The sequence below is a fragment of the Acomys minous genome (assembly GCF_964271855.1).
Source record: "Acomys minous genome assembly, chromosome: 16".
NCBI classification, from domain to species: Eukaryota; Metazoa; Chordata; class Mammalia; order Rodentia; family Muridae; genus Acomys; species Acomys minous.
The window spans coordinates 64,421,667-64,444,625 of record NC_140498.1 but is presented as its reverse complement, the minus strand read 5'-3'; the positions used below and the strand labels follow the sequence as shown (position 1 = coordinate 64,444,625).

Genomic DNA, 22,959 nt, shown 5'->3' with positions numbered 1-22,959 from the left:
GCCTTGTTGGAGTAGGTGTGGCCTTGTTGGAGTAGGTGTGGCTTGGCATGTGCACTTTCTCTCTCTCTCTCTCTCTCTCTCTCTCTCTCTCTCTCTCTCTCTCTCTCTTTCTCTCTCTCTCTCTCTCTCTTTCTCTCTCTCTCTCTTTTCCCCACCCCCCCTCCTGCTGCCTGTGGTTCAGGATAGAGAGCAGAACAATAGGACAGTGACTAAGACAGTTACCAAACCTCATTACAACCGTTGGGACCAGTGAAGAAATTTGGTCTTTTCCATGACAGCCTTCAAGCTGGGTACTGGTCAAACTTCAGTCATGTTCCCCCCCCACACACACCCCTCCCCACCCCCGGGCAAGACAAAGAAAAGAGGCCTAGAACCCATGATGCTCCCAAATCCTACAACTGTATCTGTGTGGGGATGCTGGCCCTGCTTCGCTATCCATTTCTGTGATTAAACACCACAACCAATAACAACGTGAGGATGAAGGGTTTACTTCATCTCAGTGGCTACCATCTGAAACAATCAGGCTTCTCTAAAGGAAGAAGTGATGGGTGAACACACATTAAAAGGCTATCTGTTGGGTCTGTATACGGGATGCAGTCCAGGTGGTCCACCAACAGCTGCCTCACGCTGGAGAGGCAGAGAATCCTGTAGTCAGTCAGCCCACAGACTAGACGGCTTAGCAGTGTCAGTCTGGGGCTGAAGGCCTGGAGCAGGGGCTTTCCAAGCGGCCTTTTAATAGAGCTCCTCATGCTGTGGTGACCACCTCATCCAACCATAAACGTACTTTGTTGCGGCTTCATCGCTGTAATTTTGCTGCTGTTACAAATCGTGAGGTAAACCGCTGATACACGGGTTATCTGATAAGCGACCCCTGGGAAAGCTTGGGGTGTGGTCAAGTTGACAACCAGGCTGAGTCACTACACAGTGAGGGAAGTCAGGGCAGGGCTCCAGACGGGGCTGGAACTGGAAGCAGAGACTTGGAGAGAAGCTGCTTGCTGCCTCATTCTCAGGCTTGAGGTCCCCCCCACCCTTTCTGATACAGGCCAGGTCTACCTTGGAGTCTGGGAGGACCTCTCACAGTGGACTGGGCTTTCCCATATCGACTAGCCATTATGACAGTCCTGGGGCAGTTATGCCCAGAGGCCAGTGTGATCCAGGCAACACTCCCAAAATGAGACTCCCTCATATAACTGCTGGGCTGTGCCAAGTTGGCAGCTGACCATTATTAACCAGGAGAGATGGGAAGATGTTGAGGCTACCCTGGCTTTGCTCACTGTTGCACCCTCAGTGTGGGAATCAGGAACATCTCCCCGAACGGACGAGGGATAAACTGTGACGCCAAATGATGTGTTTTGTGCAGCGCTGTACCCTGGGTGTTGGGTGTCCCTCAAGACCCATGGGGGGAGGTTTGCTTTGATTTTTTTTTTCTATTTTTATGTGTGGTCAGGTATGTACTTTTTTTTTTTTTTTTTTTGCATGTGTGTGGCTGTGCACATGGAGGCCTAAGGTCAATGTCCAAAATCATCTTCTATCACACTTGCATTTTTTTTTTTCAGTGAGGCAGGGTCTGGGTCAAACCCAGAGCTCATCAAGATGACTAGCTCCATAGACACCTGGCTTCAGGGAGCCTCTATCCAGGACAACCCTGGCTTCAGGGTTAAAGCCAGGTGCGTACTTTAACCACTGAGCCATCTCCCCTGCCCTCGTTTACTTTTTGAGATAGAGTCTCACACATCCCAGGCTGGCCTCAGACTCAACTACGTTGCTGAGGATAACCTTGAACTCTTGATCTGCCTAACCTCCAATCTTGGACTGGAGTGTCCAAAACTCAATGTTGGATCCTGGGAACTGAGATTAGTGCTGAAGGCTTGGGGAGTCGTTGAGGGGGGGCTGTTGAAAGGGAATGAACTGATTGATAGTTTTAGAAACAGCATGGCTGCAGATAAACCAGACTATGGCCCCAAAACCAAATGCTCAAGGAAGTGGAAGACTGGTCACCCCCTACTTCTTGCAAAAGCTTGTAGCACCCCCTGGTGTCCATTATTGGAATTGCACTGGGATTTTCATGGAGGGACCAGGCGGTGAGAGAGACGTTTGGCTTTGGTAGAAGATTTCAACTTAGAAGACAAGTTTGGGCTAGACTGGAAACTAGTTCTGGACAGGGAAGATGTGAGAAGTCAAAAAACGGGCCGCAAATAAATAGGCTCATCATGGGCTTGGTATAGTCTGAGCTGGAGACAAATATTGGGGGTCATTTCGATGGAAAACGTGCTGGCTAATTTTACATCCACTTGACACAAGCTAGAATCATCTGAAAAGAGGGAGCCACAGTTGAAAAAAAATGCCTCCAAAAGTTCGGACTGCAGAAATGCCTGCAGGATATCGTCTTAATTAGTGATTGACGGGAGAGGGCCCAGGCCTTTGTGGGTGATGCCATCCCTCAGCTGGTGGGCCAGGATTCTATAAGAAAGCAGGCTGAGCAAGGCACAGGGAGCAAGCCAGCGTGGTGGCGCCCCTCCTCGGCCTCTACATCAGCTCCTGCCTCCAGGCTTCTGCCCCTCACGACTTTTGATGATGAACTGTTTATATGAAAGTATGAGTAAGATAAACCCTTTCCTGTCCAAGCTGGTGTTTCATCACAGCCATGGGCTGTCTGCAAGGGGCACAGAAAACACAGAATAAAGATGGAAATAAAAATTTTAAAAATAATAATAATAAAGGTAAAGTTCTGTAAGAAGAGCAAGACAGAAGTCAGAACATCCCTGACCCTTGTGGGCATCTGGGTTACAGACAGGATGACAGAAAACCCACCGTGAGCAGGCTGTCCCACAGAGGCATGAGGAGAGAGGTCCTCCCTGTCTGGGCGATACCTCTTGCCTCTCCTGGAACCAGTTGTCCCATCCTCTGCCACTGTGTGTGTGTTCATGTGTGTTTGTGGAGTCCAAAGGAAGCCGTCGGGAGCCCCGTGCTATCACTCTGTCTTACTCGTTTGAGTCAGGGCCTCTCTCTGAACTTGGAGTTAGGGCGGCAGCCCTAGCAGCCAGCCTCCTGTGGCGTTTTGGTTATAGGCGTGTGTGCAGCCATGCCTGGCCTTTTGTGAGGGGGTTAGAAGTTCTAAACGGTTTTGTGCTGGAAGGGGCTGAACGTTCTCGAAGCTGATTGCCAAACTGGCTGTCTCAGCTGTAAGAATATAAGCATGCATGTGTGGTGTGTGTGTGTGTGTGTGTGTGTGTGTGTGTGTGTGTGTGTGTGTGTGTGTGTGTGTGTGTGTGTGTGTCCGCGCGCGCTCGCTGCAGCTGTTGGGGTGCCACAGGAGTCTACACCCGTCTTGACTCTTGGGCTTGGGCAATGCTTGGCAAAGGAAACTGCCAGATTAGGCCAAGTGAACACTGCCACCTGCTGGAAATATTGGGAAATGCAGGCTGGCACAGGCTCTCCTGGGTTCCAACTAACCGGTTCTGTTCAGCAGTAAAAAACAGGGTCCTCCGCCACACCCTGTGGTCTCCAGGGACCTCTCTACATAATAATTCACAGAGGCGTAGTTTTTCAAAAGCATAACAAAAGTATTGCAAAGGAAAGCAATTGTATTAAAATTCTAGTATGTGCTTGTTTACCTATGTGAGTGCTTGTGCACGTGTGTGCACATACATGTGGATGCTAAAGCTTAACCTCAGGTGCCATTCTTCAGTCATTCTCCCCACCTTGTGTTTGGTTTTCGGTGGTGGTTGGTTTGCTTTTTTCAAGACAGGGTTTCTCTGTGTAGCCTTGGCTGTCCTGGAACTCACTCTGTAGACCAGGCTGGTCTTGAACTCAGAGATCCACATGCTTCTGTCTCCTGAGTGCTGGGATTACGGGCGACCACCACGCCCGGCCCACCTTGTGTTTTTTGAGACACCATTTCTTGCTGGCCTGGAGATTGCTGACTCAGCTAGGATAGCCAGCCAATGAGTGCGTCCCAGGGATCCTTTCTGGAGATTGCTGACTCAGCTAGGATAGCCAGCCAATGAGTGTGTCCCAGGGATCCTTTCTGTCTCCCCAACCACCCTGCCAGGCTTTTTGTTTGTTTGTTTGTTTAACAAGACAACAATAACAGCAAAGAAACAAAAAAACAAGCAAACAACAAACCATGGGCTCTCAGAATCCAACTCCCGGCCTCAAGGAAAACACTTTCCCAGTTCAACAGGTAGGGGGCCTATAATGGGTAATCTTTTTCGTTTTGTCTGTTTGTTTCAAGACAGGGTTTTTCTGTGTACCCTTGGTTGTCCTTTGTAGACCAGGCTGGTCTCCAACTCAGCAATCCGCCCGCCTCTGCCTCAGGAGTGCTGCAGCATGTGCCACCATCACCCGGTTTGGTTAATCTTGATTGTCCATTTGATGGAACTTAGAAGCACCTAGAAAGATTTAGCAAAGGAGGGAAGAGCCTCTCTGAATGTGGGCGTGGTTCCATGGACCCATGGACTAAACTTAAAAAAGAGAAAGTGGCCAGCTAGCGACCTGCCGCCGCGTGCTCCTGTTGCCATGGGCGCCCCTCTGTGATGGACTGTCTGCCTACATACACCAGGAGACACAGGAGACAAAACAAAGCCTCCTCTAGGTTGCTTCGGTTGGGAATTTTAATGGTGATGAGAAAAGGCACTGACACTCTTGGGTCATGCCACCTCTGAGGGGTTCCAGTTAGTCCCCATCACTGCAGGGTGCCCCAAGGACAGCCTGTTGCTGCAGAGCTCTTACGAAGCTTCATTGGCACACAGGGAGAAAAAAAAAAAGCCACTCTGCCACACAGAGTGTGCTTGGTGAAGCTTTTATTCAGGAATGACGGCAGTACATCACAGGGATGAATGGTACGAGAACACTATTTCAGCAGGATCTCCAAGGGCCAACAGTCACAGTGACAGAGATCTAGACAGTCTTGACCATCCTTAGCCAGCAGGTGCAGGCTTCCTTGGCACACCTGGATGTGTGCACCTGGATCTAACCATCCAGCAGGTGCAGGCTTCCTTGCACCTGGATGTGTGCACCTGGGTCTAACCATCCAGCAGGTGCAGGCTTCCTTGGCACACCTGGATGTGTGCACCTGGATCTAACCATCCAGCAGGTGCAGGCTTCCTTGGCACACCTGGATGTGTGCACCTGGGCCTAACCATCTAGCAGGTGCAGGCTTTCTTGGCACACCTGGATGTGTGCATCTGGGCCTAACCATCCAACAGGTGCAGGCTTCCTTGGCACACCTGGATGTGTGCACCTGGGCCTAAGCATCCAGCAGGTGCAGGCTGCCTGAATATGCTAGGTACCCAGGTAAGCCTGGATGCTTCTATCTGTACCCACTTACCATCTCTCTCCCTCTCTTTTTTCTTTTCTTTTCCTTCCTTCCCTTCTTCTTTGTTTCTTCTTTTCTCTTGGCAGGGGAGGGGGAGGGAGTTGTGTGTGGGCTAGAACTCCCTATGTGGCTCTGGCTGTCCTGGAACTCACTATGTAGACCAGGCTGATCTTGAACTCTGACCACAGATCTGCCTGCTTTGGCCTCCTCAATGCTGGGATTAAAGGTGTGAGCCACCATGCCAGGCTTCTACTCATCTTTCGGGGCATCCTCTGCCTCCAGCTTCTTCCATCTGCTACTTTGGGAGCAACTGAGTAAGCAAGGTGTCACAGAAAGAAAGGGGGAGGGGAAGGGAGGGAGGGAGAGAAAGGGGGAGGGAGGGAGAGAGAGAGAGAGAGAGAGAGAGAGAGAGAGAGAGAGAGAGAGAGAGAGAATATCCAAGTCCTTGCTAGACTAACCTTCCTTTTTGTTTCAATTCTCTTTTAGAGTCCACTTATAAAGCATTCCACACTCACAGGGTATTCATCTGCGCCCCACCCCCCACCACCCCCGTCCCCGGCCTAGCTCCCAGCAAGCAGGCAGAGAATAGAACTGCCTGGTTATAAAACTGCAGAGACAAAAGACAGAGGTGAGGCTACACTCATGTGCACGCGTGTCCTAGTTCAGGTCCGTCGCAGCCACAAGCTTTACAGACACACAGCAAATCATCTGAGATGCTCCATCGTACCCCGTATATCCTTCCTTGCTGTGGGTGTGCCCATCCGAGCATCCTTACCCTCTGGGTCCTCCCTCCTAGTTTCTCTCTGGTTGAGGCAGAGCTGCATTGCTGAAGGCCTCACGAAACCCCCAGTAAGCAACAGACGCGGTCACGTGAAAGCAACGGGCGAGAGGCAGCCAGGCCCACTTGGGAGACTCTTACACAACACACCAAATGCCAGAATCCTGCTTGGTTGGAGGGGTTGGAGGGCGACCGAGGAAAGCTTTACAGCGGTAACTAGACTGCACAGATGAGTGGGTGACAGCTGGGAGGGTGACACAAAGGACGGATGACAACAGTTGGACTGTACAGCTCAATGACCAGTCTGGGCAAATGGTCACACGTGGGTAAACCCCTCCTGCTCAGTAGCCTGTGCCACCCTGCCCGGAGCTCCCAATGGGTGATCAGCGAACACTGAGAGGTACGGGGTGGGGAGTTCACACGTTGTAAGTTTTCACAGGTTTGTAGAGGGGCGGAAGCAGCCCGTGGTTCTCTCGGACGATTTCCAGGTACTCGGATGGTGAGTCCAGAAAGAGGGAGCCGCAGCACACCTGGCAGCAGCACTTGAGGCCGGTGGCCTCCGGGCTCTTGTCAGACACGGGAGGGGAAAAAGTCAAAATCAGCCACCAATGGTGACTAAAACCCCACGGGTCAACTACCACCCTATCCCACTCCCCGCCACCGTGGGAGCCCCCCCCCCCCGCAGCCCACTCGGTGGGCTTGAGAGCTCGGTGGAAAGGTGATGATGAGTCAGATGGGACGTCAGCTAATTCTACCCAGTCTAGCCACGCCTCTTCGGTGCGTCGGTCCTAGCTTCCGGGTTTAGCAGGGTTCCGCCTATGGAATTCTGGTCTGCCTACCATACCCTCTCCTAACTAAGGCTCAGTGGCCCAGCCTCCACCCTACAGAGTACTCAGTGGTCCAGCCTCCATCCTACAGAGTACTCAGTGGTCTAGCCTCCATCCTGCAGAGTACTCAGTGGTCTAGCCTCCATCCTGCAGAGTACTCAGTGGTCTAGCCTCCATCCTGCAGAGTACTCAGTGGTCTAGCCTCCATCCTGCAGAGTACCTACCTCGTCTTTCTGGTTAGTGGCGTTCCGCACAGTCATGTACATGGTGAAAACCAGCAACACGGTGATCAGCGTGGCGCAAGGGAAAGCAAAGACAAATGGCTGGAAACCTGAGAGGGAGAGGGAGAGGGAGAGAGAGAGGGAGAGAGAGGCGGGGAGGAGTTACAGGATTGGATAGCCAGGGTTAAAACACTGGTTCGTGGGGAAAGGCAGGTTCTGCTAAGCCGGAGAACCTGAATTCTACCCCAGGAGCCGACATGATAATGGAAGGAGATAAGCAACGCCCCCAAGTTGTCCCCGGGCCTCCATGTGTGGGTCATGGCCCTCACATATAAGTACACACAGTAGCCAGGTGGTGTTGGCACACGCCTTTAATCCCAGCACTCGGGAGGCAGAGGCAGGCGAGTCTCTGTGAGTTCGAGGCCAGCCTGGTCTATACCCTGGAACAGAATGGGTTACAGGACAGCCAAAGAAACCCTGTCTCAAATCAAACCAAATCAAACCAAACCAAATGAAATAACAAAAACAAACATACAAAATAAGTAGTGTTTTTTTTTATTTGTTTGGTTTGGATTGGTTTTTTGAGACAAGGTTTCTCTGTGTTATCTTGGCCATCCTGGACTCGCTTTGTAGACCAGGCTGGCCTGGAACTCACAGCGATCTGCCTGCCTCTGCCTCCTGAGTGCTGGGATTAAAGATGTGCTCCACAACGCCTGGCTCAAGTAGTGTTTTTTTTTTAAACTACTTATGTTTGTGAGCATGTGAATGTATTATGCATGCAAGTGTGCATGCCCACAAACGTGTGTGTAGGGGCGTTGCACAGGTGTGTGTGTGTGTGTGTGTGTGTGTGTGTGTGTGTGTGTTCATATGGATACCCTGGAACTGTAGTTACAGAAGGTTGTAAGGCACCGTGTAGGTGCTGGGAACCGAACCTCGGGCCTCTACAAGAGCAACAAGTGCTCTTGACTGCTCAGCCACCTCTCCAGCTCCCCAGAGGATGTGTGAAACTCAGGCATCTACCTAGGCCTTTAGCGTCACCATCCCCACCCCCATCCCATCCCCTCCCCTCCCCACCCCCACCTCCCCACACATAAAAGAAAAGAAATAAATACTGTGAAGTGTGAGACTATTTTAAAACATATTCGCAATCTACTTGGAAGGTGTCAGGTCTCAAAGAAACCTGGGACTCAGTAACCCAGATCTGTGGCTCCTCCCAGATCTCCCAGCATCCCTCAAGTGCCTTTGCTAGCGTTCTTATCCTGCCCTTACCCTTAAACCTCTCCCTCCCAGGGCCTGAGCTTCCACTTCCCTTCTCCCAGCCTGATCCCTCTATAACAGCCATTTTGGCTATACCAGTCTCTTGGTCTCTTGGCCCAGGCCATCTTTCTTTCTTTCTTTCTTTCTTTCTTTCTTTAATATTTATTTGTATGTATATGAGTGCTCTATTTGCACATACACGTTCAGGCCAGAAGAGGGCACCAGATCTCATTATAGATGGTTGTGAGCCACCACGTGGTTGCTGGGAATTGAACTCAGGACCTCTGGAAGAGCAGACAGTGCTCTTAACCACTGAGCCATCTCTCCAGCCCCCAGGGCACCTTTCTTACTCTCCCTCTCTCCCCATCTCTCCTCTTCACGGTCTGGTTTAGTCTGGCAGCCGTGTTCAGCCTGGGCTCTTCTCTCTGCCTTCTTTCTCCTTTATATCAACAACAACAACAACAAAAAATCTTCTCCATAATTTAGGAGTAGTCATGCCCTCCTCCTTTTATTTCTCTTAATAAAGTCATTCGATAGTATCTTCTCAGGGGCCCCTGGTGTGTGTGCTGGACTCAATGAGTAGTCGATAAGAGTGAATGGCGTGACTCCATCCTCTACCTCGTGAACAAGGGAAGGACCCCTGTCATAGCCCCCGTGTCAGCTGGATTGGACTGGAAGATGTGCCAAGTACATCCCTCTGGGCATTCCCGTAGACGCCGAGCTTCTGAGTGCTCTGGCCTAGTCACTGGATTAATCTCTTGATAGCATCACAGTGGGATGGCATTGTTGGGAGACAGTAGGCGGGAAGAGGGAGGGGCTTTGGAGAAGATGTGATGGTGAACTGTGAATCTGTCATGACCTAGAATCAGTGTCTGTAGTGAGGTGGTCATGGGTTCAAATCCCGGCTCTGTCTATGCTACGGATGCTTATGCTGAGCTGAGAGGCTGCCAAGGGAAAGTGACGAAGTAAATGAGGGATGTGAATGTGTTGGCTCACGGGTGGCCACTCTTCCTACACCAGCATGACGCTGCTTCCCAAGAAAAGGCAGTGTACATGAGTGTGTGTGTGTGTGTGTGTGTGTGTGTGTGTATGTGTGTGAGTGTGTGTGTGTATGTGTGTGTGTATGTGTGTATGTGTGTATGTGTGTGTGTGTGTGTGTGTGTGTGTATGTGTGTGAGTGTGTGTGTGTGTGTGTGTGTGTATGTGTGTATGTGTGTGAGTGTGTGTGTGTATGTGTGTGTGTGTATGTGTGTGTGTATGTGTGTGTGTGTATGTGTGTGTGTGTGTGTGTGTGTGTGTGTATGTGTGTGTGTGTATGTGTGTGTGTGTGTGTGTGTATGTGTGTGAGTGTGTGTGTGTATGTGTGTGTGTGTATGTGTGTGTGTGTATGTGTGTGAGTGTGTGTGTGTATGTGTGTGTGTGTATGTGTGTGTGTATGTGTGTGTGTGTGTATGTGTGTGTGTGTGTGTGTGTGTGTGTGTGTGTGTGTGTGTGGTGTATTGCCCTGTGCACGCATGTCGTGGAGGCCAGAGGTGGACACCAAGTGTACACTCTCTACTTTGTCTTTCAGTGGGCTTGTTTTGTTTTGTTGGATTTATTTTTAATTGCACTTACGCATTATTTATTTATTTGCATCCTTATTTGCGAGTGTGTGGAGGTCAGAAGACAACTTTGTAGAGTTAGTTTTCTTCTTCCACCATGTCCCTCCCCGGGCTAGACTTCAGACTGTCGGGCTTAATGTTCAACACCTTTACCCACTGAGCCATCTTGTCAGCCCTTTTTTTTTTTTAATCTTGGGTTGTTTGTTTGACAGAAGGCCCCACATGGTAGCCCTGGCTGGCCTGGAACTTCAACATAAACTAGGCTTGCTTTGAACTCACAAAGCTCTGCTTGCCTCCGCCTCCCTAATACTGAAATTGTAGATATGCACCACCACACCCTGCTTCTACCTTACTTTTGTTTAGACAGGGTCTCTTACTGAATTCCGAGCTCACCAACTTGGCTAGAATGGCCTGCCGGGGAGCCGGAGGGGTCCCCCATTCCCCACATCCCTTCCCTTTGTACTGGGGTTACAAACACAGGCTGCTGCATCCCACCACTTTTTTTTTTTTGTAATGTGTATGGGTGTTTTGCCTGTCTGTCTGTCTGTGCAGTATGTGCATACAGCCTACAGAATCCAGATTAAGGCATCAGATCCCCTGGTACTGGAGTCACAGACAACTATGAGCTGCCATGTGGGTGCTGGGAATTGAACCAGGATCCTATGGAAGAGCAACCAGTGCTCTGAACCATTGAGCAATCTCTCCAGGCCCTCACCCTGTTCTGGGGATCGGAACTCAGGTCTTTGTCCTAGTACAGCAAGCACTTTACCTACTGAGCCACCTCTCTAGCCTGGGACCACTTTCTCCTCCATGGAATTCACCGGCTTCTGGACACTCACCAGAGCCTGCTGGAGCCAGCAGAGACCAAGGTACCCAATGAGGCCCCTGAGGTCATCCAGGGCTCGGATTGGGATAGAGCATCTTCTCAGTGTTCAGAAAGGGACCAGAGAATAGAGGGAGCCGTAATGATGATGGCAATGAGTTGGGACCATGTGGGAGCTTCATTGTTACTCTTAATGATGCTGATGTTCATGAGGGCGTCGTCGGTGGGTGTGTTACTAGGTTGGTAGATGGTTAAGGATTGTATTGGCAGAGTTTGGTGGGTAGAGTGTTGTAAATATTATTTAGTGGAGGTGTTGAAGTTGGTAGACTGTCAGGGATGGTACTGATGGAATTTGGTGGTAGCACTGGAGTTGGTAAAGTGTTGGTGGTGGCGCAGGCATTGGTGATGCAGTCGTTTAATCCCAGCACTCAGGATGCATAGGCAGGTGGAACAGAGCAAGTTCTAGGCTGGCCAGGACTACATAGAGAAACCCTGTCTCAACCCCGACACCAAAACCAAAGTGCTCATAGTGGTATTAATGGAGTTTGGTGGTGGTAATGAAAAGACCAGACGAGCCGGGCGCGGTGGCGCACGCCTTTAGTCTCAGCACTCGGGAGGCAGAGGCAGGCGGATCGCTGTGAGTTCGAGGCCAGCCTGGTCTACAAAGCAAGTCCAGGACAGCCAAGGCTACACAGAGAAACCCTGTCTCGAAAAACCAAAAAAAAAAAAAAAAAAAAAAAAAGAAAGGACCAGACAAACTCCATTTTGAAAAAGAAACTCCATTTTGTGTTAAACCTAGCCAAGGGCTGACCCTTGATTTCAGAAAAACCACAAACAAGTCTAAAGAGAAAAAATATTCCCTAGCAACACAATCAGCTCACCTTGGGAAAGTCCAAATATACTCTCTGCTGGTCAAGCTGACCAGCAGGTGGTCTGGTACATAGCAACAACCAGTTAGGAGAAGCCAGGCCAAAGTTCCTAACGCCTCCACGACTGCTTCGTCCAATCTTTTCTACAGGCCAACTTGCCCTTACACCTATACCCAACCATGAAATGCCAAGGCTTGTAACTCCCTGCTTGCAAGTTTTCTGCCCAAATGTCATCTAATCATACACTGTAAAAACCCATTTCTTTGTCTAAAACCTATTTATATAAAAAAAAAACCTTCTCAATTGAGACTGCAGGTCACTTCCCTGTATCTGCTGTGTCAGTGCATTTTAGAGCTGTGTCCCGGGTTCAAACCTGCAATTAAAGACTGCCTTGCCATTGCATTTGGACTCGGCTCTTGGGTGGTCTGTTCAAGGAGTCTCTCAAAATGTAGGCATAACAGTATAAAAAGTCTGTAGAGTGTGATGACTTTGGTAGTCTGTTGAGGATGGGTCTGGTGGTGTTTGGTGCTGGTGCTGGTGCTGACAGGGTGGTAGAGATGGCACTGGTGGGGTTGGTGGTGGGGCTGAAGCGGTAGAGTGCCATTGATGATATTGGTGGAGTTCATTATTGGTACTAAGGTTGGCAGAGTGGCCAGGATAATAATGGAGTTTTGCGTTGGTGCTAAGATTGGTAGAGTGTTGGTTGTTGGTGAGGGCTGGTGATGACGGTGTGCGTGCTGGTGGTAGCCTTACCATTTGGTCATGTGATATGTGAGTTGTTTCTTTACCCAGGAGAACTACTCACGACCTTAGTGCTGGTGGGATCAGTTCTTGATGGCCTTGGTAGGATCGGGCTACCAAAGGATTCAGCTGGTCACCGGAGGTGGGGGACAGGGTTGTGATGCCTGTGTGGCAAGGTGTCACTTACTGGAGGGCCACACCTGGATCCTGTGGTACTGGTGAGTCTTGCTGATGGCATTCTCGGCGCGGAAGATGAAGCAGTAGTCCCCAGGGTCCTGGAAGACGTGGGTCAGGTTAAAAGACGTTTCCGTCACCAACACAGGATGGCACTCTCTGTCCTCCAGTGGGAGACATTCCGGCTTGAGGCCCCAGCACACCTGCAGAGGCGGGCTACAGAAGAACAGAAAGAAAGCAGCGTTTTCGGAAGTGGTTTGGTCAGGGGCAGGAGCCTAGAGCAAGCCTAGAGTAGAGCAGAAACTTCGGGAGTCCTTTCCATACAGGATACTAGGCTGCTCCATTCAATGAATCACCATGGAGACAAATGGGGGTGGGAGTGGGAGGGGCCTGCTTATGCCAGGGTTTCTAGGTTTGGTTAATTAACGTGGGAAGACCCACCCTGAATGTAGGCGACGCTGCTCAGTGGGTTACGGTCCTGGGTTAAATAAAAGGAGAAAGATGAGCACCTTCACTCACCCCTCTCTGCTTCCTAACTGTGGACGCCATGTGACCAGCCATCTAAAGACCCTTGCGCTATGCCTGCCCACCATGGATCGTTAGCCCAAACAAGACCTTCCTTCCTTCCACTGCTTTCATCAGGGCTTTTGTCCCAGCAATGAAAAAAAAAAAATTAGCTGACACATCTTAACATCAAACATGCCAGATGCCAGAACTCAAAAGCACAAAAGAGTTGGCCTGGGACCCTCAGGAGATCCCGGCCTAGTGAGGCAGAGATGTGTCCATAGCACCAGACAGCGGTGGCAGGGGACAGAACAGTGCTCAGATGGCTCAGATGACAGGGGTGGCTTCGTGGAGGAGGTGACAGTGAAGCAGCATCTGAGAAGCTATGCAAACTTTTGCTAGGGTAGAAAGGATAACAGGTGTCCCGTTATCCACGTGCCACCATGGAGGTCAAAATGCCAGTCCGTAACTTAGCTTCTCTCCCGCTGTCCTTGGCCTCTCTGCTCACTTTTCTTTCTTTCTTTGTTTTCTAGACTGAATAATCAAATCTATAGCATGCTAGACAAGAACTCTATCATTGAGCCACATCCTCATGGGGGGATTCCAGGCTGGTGCTCTACCACTGAGCCACACCCTAGCCCCTCACTGGGGGATTCTAGGCAGGGGCTCTACCACTGAGCCACACCCCAGCCCCTCACTGGGGGATTCTAGGCAGGGGCTCTACCACTGAGCCACACCCCAGCCCCTCACTGGGGGGTTCTAGGCAGGTGCTCTACCACTGAGCCACACCCCAGCCCCTCACTGGGGGATTCTAGGCAGGTGCTCTACCACTGAGCCACACCCCAGCCCCTCACTGGGGGATTCTAGGCAGGGGCTCTACCACTGAGCCACACCCCAGCCCCTCACTGGGGGATTCTAGGCAGGGGCTCTACCACTGAGCCACACCCCAGCCCCTCACTGGGGGATTCTAGGCAGGTGTTCTACCACTGAGCAACACCCCAGCCCCTCACTGGAGGATTCTAGGCAGGTGCTCTACCACTGAGCTACACCCCAGCCCCTCACTGGGGGATTCTAGGCAGGTGCTCTACCACTGAGCCACACCCCAGCCCCTCACTGAGGGATTCTAGGCAGGTGCTCTACCACTGAGCTACACCCCAGCCCCTCACTGAGGGATTCTAGGCAGGTGCTCTACCACTGAGCCACACCCCAGCCCCTCACTGGGGGATTCTAGGCAGGTGCTCTACCACTGAGCCACACCCCAGCCCCTCACTGGGGGATTCTAGGCAGGGGCTCTACCACTGAGCCACACCCCAGCCCCTCACTGGGGGATTCTAGGCAGGGGCTCTACCACTGAGCCACACCCCAGCCCCTCACTGGGGGATTCTAGGCAGGTGCTCTACCACTGAGCAACACCCCAGCCCCTCACTGGAGGATTCTAGGCAGGTGCTCTACCACTGAGCTACACCCCAGCCCCTCACTGAGGGATTCTAGGCAGGTGCTCTACCACTGAGCCACACCCCAGCCCCTCACTGAGGGATTCTAGGCAGGTGCTCTACCACTGAGCTACACCCCAGCCCCTCACTGAGGGATTCTAGGCAGGTGCTCTACCACTGAGCCACACCCCAGCCCCTCACTGGGGGATTCTAGGCAGGTGCTCTACCACTGAGCCACACCCCAGCCCCTCACTGGGGGATTCTAGGCAGGTGCTCTACCACTGAGCCACACCCCAGCCCCTCACTGGGGGATTGCAGGCAGATACAGACCAAGGCCACGTCATTCGCAGAGGGCTCTGCACAGGATGGAGTCCCCTAGTGTCTTGCTAATTCTCATATTGCAGACAACCTCAGAAGACCCATCATCACTCCCCAGGGCCTTGAGAATGGAGGTCAGGCAGGCAAGTATAGAAGACAGCTTATCCCGGGACACTGCTTGGTTTGGGTTATGTAACCCACAATACCCTTTCTAATGATGCATTTGGCAGCATAGCTCCCTCACTTGCATATACTATGCGCAGGTGTGCGTGTGCGCGCGTGCGTGCACAGACACACAGACACACACACACACACACACACACACACACACACACACACACCTCTAAACAATCCACCTAGCAACCTCAGAACCTCCTAAACCCTATTCACAAGGCTATGTAAACTCCCATCTCTAAACAAAAGTATGGTTTCCCTGTCCCAAGCAATAATCAAATACAGTTTCTATCCAAGTGTATCACTGATGAATCGGGGAACGAGGAATAGAAAAGTCAATCCAGCAACAGTTTAGGGTGCATGGCTGTAAATTAAAACTGTGGCCTCTAGCAATCCCTTAGGAAGAACCCCGTGTTTATTGTCTTCTGCCTATATGTACCATGGGCTGGAGCGATGGCTCAGTGGTTAAGAGCACTTGCTGCTCTTGCACAGGACTCAGGTTCCATTCCCAGCACCCACACATCAGCTTACAAACCATCTGTAACTCCAGTTCTAGAAGACTGGATGTCCTCTTCTGATCTCCCTGGGCATCAGACATTCATGTGGTACACAGACAAACGTGTGGGCAAAACACACATACGTGTACGAGAAATAAATCTAAAATAAATTTTAAATTAAAAAAAATTGCATGAGAGAATAATAAATAAAAATGGAAATATATATAATTTGGTGGACATACAGCTAAAAATCAGATGCATTGTGGGAAGGGGTATGTATGTTGGGAAAAATGAATATATGATCTAACCTATCGGTTGAAGTAGAGAACCATCTAAACTGTGCCTATTAAGAACCAGCCCCTCAGCCGGGCGTGGTGGCGCACCCCTATAATCCCAGCACTCGGGAGGCAGAGGCAGGCGGATCGCTGTGAGTTCGAAGCCAACCTGGTCTACAAAGCGGGTCCAGGACAGGCAAGGCTACACAGAGAAACCCTGTCTTGAAAAACAAAACAAAACAAAAAAAAAAAAAAAAGAAGAAGAACCAGCCCCTCCTGCTTTTAAACTTTATAAACAGAGACTCTAGGCTGTAACCTGGAGGCCCTTGAACACTCTCACTCGTGTTGCCTGCCGTCCATCTTGACAACGTGTCACTCTACTCTAATCCCCAGGGCTCTCAGCCTTCCTAACGCTGCGACCCTTTAACACAGTCCCTCATGGTGTGGTGACCCCCAGCCATGGAAAATTGTTTTCATTGCTACTTCATAACTGTAATCTTGCTATTGTTAGGAATCATAGTGTAAATATGCAGATATGCAAGATATCTGATATGTGACCCCCTGTGAAAGGGTCGTTCAACCCCCTCCCGAGGGGTCTCGACCCACAGGTTGAGAACCAAGGCTGTGACCTGTACGGCTGCTTAGCTCTGAAGTACCTTGCTTCTTTGTTTTGTTTTGTTTTGTTTTTTGTTTTTGGAGACAGGGTTTCTCTGTGTAGCCTTGGCTGTCCTGGACTTGCTTTTGTAGACCAGGCTGGCCTCGAACTCACAGCGATCCGCCTGCCTCTGCCTCCCGAATGCTGGGATTAAAGGCGTGCGCCACCACGCCCGGCACTTACCTTGCTTCTTTTTAGAAATCTGTGCCAGCCCTTATTTTCAATCATTTGGCTAAGAGACCAAGATCCTGGAAATCTCTGGTGCAGGTCCCTAACAGCACAGCTATGCCCACAGTTTTCCCCAGCTTACAGTCACAGGACAGAATGGTATCATCTTCTCCCTAGGCTCCTTAAAGGACACGGCAGGCTCTGTGGCATCACTGGTAGTGGAGAGAGGCCACAGAACACCCGTACAACACTCTGTGTGTTCACTCACCTCCCGAAGAAGTTCATGGTCATTGTCAACTTTTGGAATGTCTGCATTAGGGTGGGGCCCAGCACCTGCATGCCTTGAAGCATCTCTGTAAGAAAGGAGGGACCCATTAGACCCAGCGGCTGAGGAAAGACACAGGGTGCACTCCCCTTTAGGCTGTGTGGTCATCTCTGTGTCCTTGACTCTGTTCTTGGTGCTGGGTCAGAGGGAGGCAAGTGGAGAAGCAAGCAAGAGCCAAGTCTTTGAGACACCGTCTTACCCACTGTCACTAAGCCACTGCCTATGCCACAAGAAATGCATCAGCCATTACCAAAGACAATAGTTCACAAGTGCGTGCTGGAGAGTCCTAGTTAGTTGGCTCTGTCAACTTGACACAGCCTAGAGAAGAGAGTCTTAACTAAGGGGTTGTCCGGATCAGATTGGCTTGTGGACAGCTCTGTGAGGTAGGAGGAACCAGTCCACTGTGGGCAGCACCATTCCCTAGGCAGGAGGTCCTGGGCTGTGTAAGAAGGCTATCTGAGCAAGAGCTGGTGAGTGAGCCGACATGCCATCCGTAAGTTTCTTCTGTTCTTCCCTGACGTGAGTTCTCTGGCTGGAGGTAATGTTTTGGGGAATAGCAAGCAGTTGGGCTTTCAGGTTGCCGCCTCGGGCTTTTGCCCTGACTTCTTTCGGTGACGTGCTGGGACCTGGAGTGCACACCAGACAAAACTCTCCCTCCCCTGAGTGGCTTTTGGTCAGTTGGTGTTTAATCACAGCAAACAGAGGACCAAAATAGAACAGTTGGTAAAGCATAGAACTGAATTCCACCCTCGGCACCTCAAAAAAAAAAAATGTTGGGTATGGTGACACCTGCTTCAAATCCCAGACCTGGGTGGTGGAGATTTGTGGATCCCTGAGAGTCACTGCCCAGCCAGGCTCAAATATGAGGCGAGTTCCAAGCCAGTGGCAAATACTTTTATCAAAAGAAGGTTGTTGAGCCTGGGCTGATGGCTCATTCCTTTTTTCTTAGCACTTGGAGGCAGAGGTAAGGGGAAAATCTCTGTGAGTTCCAAGCCAGTCAGGGCTACACTGTCGAAAACAATTAATTATTGGTTTTTAAAAGGTAGGTCATCATCTGAAAATTCAAGGTTCTCCTCTGACCTCCACATGCAAACACACATATGTGCATACCCACGTACACACATGTGTTGAATGTGGACTCAAGGTGCACATGAATATCGTGCATATCCCTTTGCCCCCACATATACACACACATACAAAGAGATCTCTGAAAACTGCCCAAAGCCAGGCAGCTTAGACCGAGGCTTCCCACCCTCCATAGCCAGCTTTGACCTGAACTGAAATGACTTGAGTGTTGCAAACTATTTGATCCCAGTGTGATCCATGAGATTGTGAACTGTAAAAACTCGTCATGAATCCCATTGCGGTCCCTGAGACTGAACTGTACGCCCCTGTTTCTTGTGGCTTTGAGCCCTTAACACACCTTTAATCCAAGACCTTTCTGTTTATTGTAAACAGGTGATTACGGTGTGGTTTAGCCAGCCTTACACACATCTTTAATCCAAGAGCTTTCTGTACACAGGATTTAATAAAGTTAACCCTAGGTCAAGAGGTGGAGCAAGAAGCCAGCTGACAGGGAGTAAAGAGCAGGAGGGACTTTGAGTCAAGGGGTATTTAAGACAGCGTGTAGCAGTAGAAGGGGTCTTTGGCACTTTAGCTTGGGATTATAGCTTAGCTCTTGAGCTCTTGAGCTCCTTAGCTCCTTGGCCTTTGGCTTTTTGGGCCTTAAGCTAGCAAGCCTTTGGCCTTAGATTTTCTGGCCTTTTCCTCCTGGGCTTGCCAGCTGAGCTAGCGAGCCTCTGGGCCTTCTCCATTGGGATGTGAGCTGAGTAGGAAGGTCAGCTAGGGTGCTTTCTCTGCCTCTCTGAGCTAGCAGGATTTTCCACCCCAGCATCTGGCTCCCGAGTCTTTATTGGTAAAATAGGATGATCTGGGATTTTCAATTAAAACAACAACCTCAGAACAAAGAGCATTAAAGACCAGCTCCCTTGTGACAGGTGTCTGGTCAAGGTCAGGCTCTGGGTGTTCAGGGTGACCTGAATTCAAATGCCAGCTCTGCTACAGAGTGGCTGCCTGTGGCCTTCGGCAGACTCTCTGAAGCAGATAGGGCAGTGGAGATGCTTCTGAGAATACCCATTCAAGAGCAGCCGGATTCTAGCTGTAGAAACTTCAATCTGGAAGGAGAGTTGTTGGGTAGAGCCAGTCTGGCAGGAGACCTACCCCTCAGTCTTAAGGATGCTGAGAAGTCACCAGTCCTCTGCAGGATGCCTTTCGTGGCATCTGGCTTTATCTGCTCCCATTCTGCCACCACCCTGACTTTCGCCGTGAAGGTTCCGGCACTTGAATAGTTGTAATACACCACAGGGTTGTCGGTTATCAGCAAGGTCCTATCAGATGACAAAGAGAAGGGACATAGACATCACTGTTCCCCCTTCCAGTAATCCGAAAGGGAACCCAGCAAGGCATCATGGAAATGCCTGTAGTTACAGCACTGGAGAGGCTGAGGAAGGAGGAACTTTTTTTTTTTTTAAGATTTATTTATTTGCCTTTTACCTCTCTCACTCTCTTCCTCTCCTTTCTCTTTCCTCACTCTTGTTTTTCCCTTGCTGTTTCTGTCTCTCTTTCTCTCTGGGGTGCCCCTCTCCCTTTCCTGCTCTCCCACACTCCTACAGTAAACTTTTTCATATATATACATATAAAAAAGTGAAAAAAAAAAAGAGCCAGGCAGTGGTGGCACATGCCTTTAATCCCAGTACTCGGGAGGCAGAGGCAGGTGAATTGATGTGAGTTCGAGGCCAGCCTGGTCTACAGACCAAGTTCCAGGACACAAAGAAACCCTGTCTCAAAAACAAAAACAAAACTATTTATTTATTTTATGTATATGAGTGATTTGTCTTCACGCCATCAGAAGAGAACATCAGATCCCACTACAGATGGTTGTGGGTCACCACCATGTAGTTGCTGGGAATTGAACTCAGGACCTCTGGAAGAGCAGCCAGTGGTGCTCTTAACCTCTGAGCCATCTCTCCAGCTCCAATAGGCAGGAGGATCTTAAATTAAAGACCAGCCTGGGCTAACACTGACAAACTTTGTCTCAAAAATCAAAACAAAGATCTGTAGCTTTTCAATTTGAACTTGTTGGTTCTAGCTTTCTACATTTGTTTGGTTGGTTTTGTCTTTTGAGGTAGAGACTTATAAGCCCAAATTAGCCTTGGTCCGGCTCTGTAGCTCAGGATGACCTGAATGCTCACACCTCTCAAGTGCTGAAATTAAGGCCTGTACAATGATAACAGGTTTTCCTTCTTTTTTTTTTTTTTTTTTTTTTTTTTTTTTTTGGTTTTTCGAGACAGGGTCTCTCTGTGTAGCCTTGGCTGTCCTGGACTCGCTTTGTAGACCAGGCTGGCCTCGAACTCACATCGATCCGCCTGCCTCTGGTGCTGGGATTAAAGGCGTGCGCCACCACGCCTGGCTCAGGTTTTCCTTCTTTCTTAAAGTTGGAAAGATTTTTCCCCCCCAGTGGATAAGACCATGTACTGCTCTTACAGAGGATCTGAGTTCTGTTGGTTCCCAAAACCCATGTCGGGCAGCTCGTAACCAACAACCCTAGGGGATCTGTCTCCCTCCTCTGGCCTTCAAAGGCTCCTGGCACTCAATTACACATATCTATAGACATGAACACATGTTCACATGATTAAAAAGAATAAAAACAAATCTTTAGGTGGCGGGGAAGGCCAGGCAGTGGTGGCACACACCTTCAATCCCAGGACTTGAGAGGCAGAGGCAGGCACATTTCTGAGTTCAAGACCAGCCTGGTCTACAGAGCTATCTCTCCCCACCCCACCCCACCCCCACCCCCAGAAAACATCTTTTAAAAGTATAAGGAAGCCGGGCGTGGTGGCGCACGCCTTTAATCCCAGCACTCGGGAGGCAGAGGCAGGTGGATCACTGTGAGTTCGAGGCCAGCCTGGTCTACAAAGTGAGTCCAAGATGGCCAAGGCTACACAGAGAAACCCTCTCTCAAAAAAAAAGTATAAGGAGCTGGTTACGGGAGCCCACACCTTTAGTCCTTGAGAGGCACCTGGTCTGTATATTGAGTTCCAGGGCAGCCAAGACCCTTAGACCCTGTAAAGAGAGAGAGAGAGAGATAGAGGGAGGGAGAGAATAAACGCATACCCGTCTCCGAAGTCCCATCGGTAGAAGAAGGTAGCCGACTTGAAGAAGTCGCTCGGGTCATGGAGGAGAAAGGCGAGTCTAAGGCTTCTCTTGGTGATGTAGGCGTTCGGCCAAGTCACGGAGGTGTTTTGGGTAATGACTAGGTTCCCCACAAGGGACTCTGGGAAAGACAGAGAGAGAGAGAGAGAGAGAGAGAGAGAGAGAGAGAGAGAGAGAGAGAGAGAGAGAGAGAGAGAGTTCCCAGAGGCACAAGGCAGAAAGAGCCTGCGTGTGACCTTGGGCTGGAGCAAAGCAGTTATTCCCTGGCCTCCTGCCGCCGGTGCAGAGCCATGTGAGATCTGAGGACCCCGAGGATCCTTCAACACTGAGACATCCCAGTGTCCGGCTGCTGGCAGTGACTCACAGCAGGTGTTAGATGCTCCACCTGGGCCCCTTTCCCACCTCCTCTCACAGGGATGCCCACCAGGAAGAAACACACAGACTGAAGCAGGTTGTGACGCCCACACTTGGCATTCCAGCACCTGGGGGGTGGGGGGGTGGGGCTGAGGCGGGAGGATCAAGAGTTCAAGGCTATCCCTAGCTACACAGTGAGCGGGAGGTCAGCCTGGGGCTACAGACGACAAGCCTCAAAACATAAATTTGTGTCAGAACTGAACACACACAGACTATTCTTGCTGTTCTTAGTCTCTAGGCAATAAAGTCTAACAGTTACTCAATAGTGTTTACATTGTATCTGACCCTGAAAGGCATCAGGAGACATTTAAAGGATACAGGAGCTGGGAATGTGGCTTAGTTGTGCAGCAAATGCCTAACCCTCGGGAGGCTTTGAGTTCCACCCCCAACACACACACACACACACACACACACACACACACACACACACGCACACGCACACGCACGGTGCGTGCGCACACACACACAGTGGAGGGGTTGAACTGGAGAGATGGCTCCAGAGGTTAAGAGCACTTGGTGCTGTATCATGAGGACCAGAGTTCAGATCCCAGCATCCACAATGGATGACTCACAGAGCATCTGTAGCTGTGCCTTTGAGGTACCTAACGCCCTCTTCTGGCCTCCAATGGCAACGCATACATTTACATTAGCCAAATTTAAGGAATTAGTTACATAAGTCTATGCTTGCTTTCCTTTCTATATAATTTTACAGGCATGAGCATTTTAAACTCAGGACATTATAAACTCACTGTAAGGGTCATGATTAACAATTACAAACACTGGGGCTATTGAGCTGGCCTCTACCATCTCTCTCTCTCCCTCTCTCTGTCTCTCTCTCTGGTGTTTTGAGACAGGGTTTCTCTGTATTATCTTGGCTGTCTTGGACTCGCTTTGTAGACCAGGCTGGCCTGGAATTCACAGAGATCCACCTGCCTCTGCCTCCCGAGTGCTGAGGTTAGAGGCGAGAGCCACCATGCCTGGCGGCTCCTACTATCTCAATAGGTAAGACACCTACCATCAAGTCTGATGATATGAGTTCAGTCCCCAGGTCCTACATAGTAGAAAGAGAAAATCAACTCTTGCAGGTTGTCCTCTGACCTCCACATGGCCCAGGAACTCACACACATAAACACCCTCCATTAATTAATTAATTAACTAATTAACATAGTGAAAATGTAAATAGTTCCATAAATTAGCTGTGTGTCATAGCAGATGCCTATAATCCTAGCACTGAGGAAGCTGAGGCAGAAGGATCTTCTCCAGTTCAAAGCCAGCCAGGGCTCTATAGCAAGACTCCCTCCCATCCCTCAACCCCCCAAAAAGGCACATAAATTGCTGGGCGTGGCGGCTCACGCCTTTAATCCCCAGCACTCAGG

General features: G+C 50.2%; 1 protein-coding gene across 1 annotated transcript in view; it reads right to left on the bottom strand.

Moving 5' to 3' along the window:
• Window positions 1-4,785: 4,785 nt before the first annotated feature.
• Window positions 4,786-22,959, bottom strand: part of TMEM130 (transmembrane protein 130) — a 28,796-nt gene continuing 10,622 nt past the window's right edge. Inside the window, exons 3-9 of the mRNA XM_084762520.1 lie at window positions 21,131-21,290; window positions 19,178-19,344; window positions 16,901-16,985; window positions 12,622-12,824; window positions 7,147-7,253; window positions 5,019-6,661; window positions 4,786-4,965 (exon numbers count right to left, since the gene is read on the bottom strand). Coding sequence (XP_084618646.1) covers window positions 6,512-6,661; window positions 7,147-7,253; window positions 12,622-12,824; window positions 16,901-16,985; window positions 19,178-19,344; window positions 21,131-21,290 — 872 coding nt within the window. The 3' untranslated portion in view covers window positions 4,786-4,965; window positions 5,019-6,511. The remainder of the gene's footprint in view (window positions 4,966-5,018; window positions 6,662-7,146; window positions 7,254-12,621; window positions 12,825-16,900; window positions 16,986-19,177; window positions 19,345-21,130; window positions 21,291-22,959) is intronic.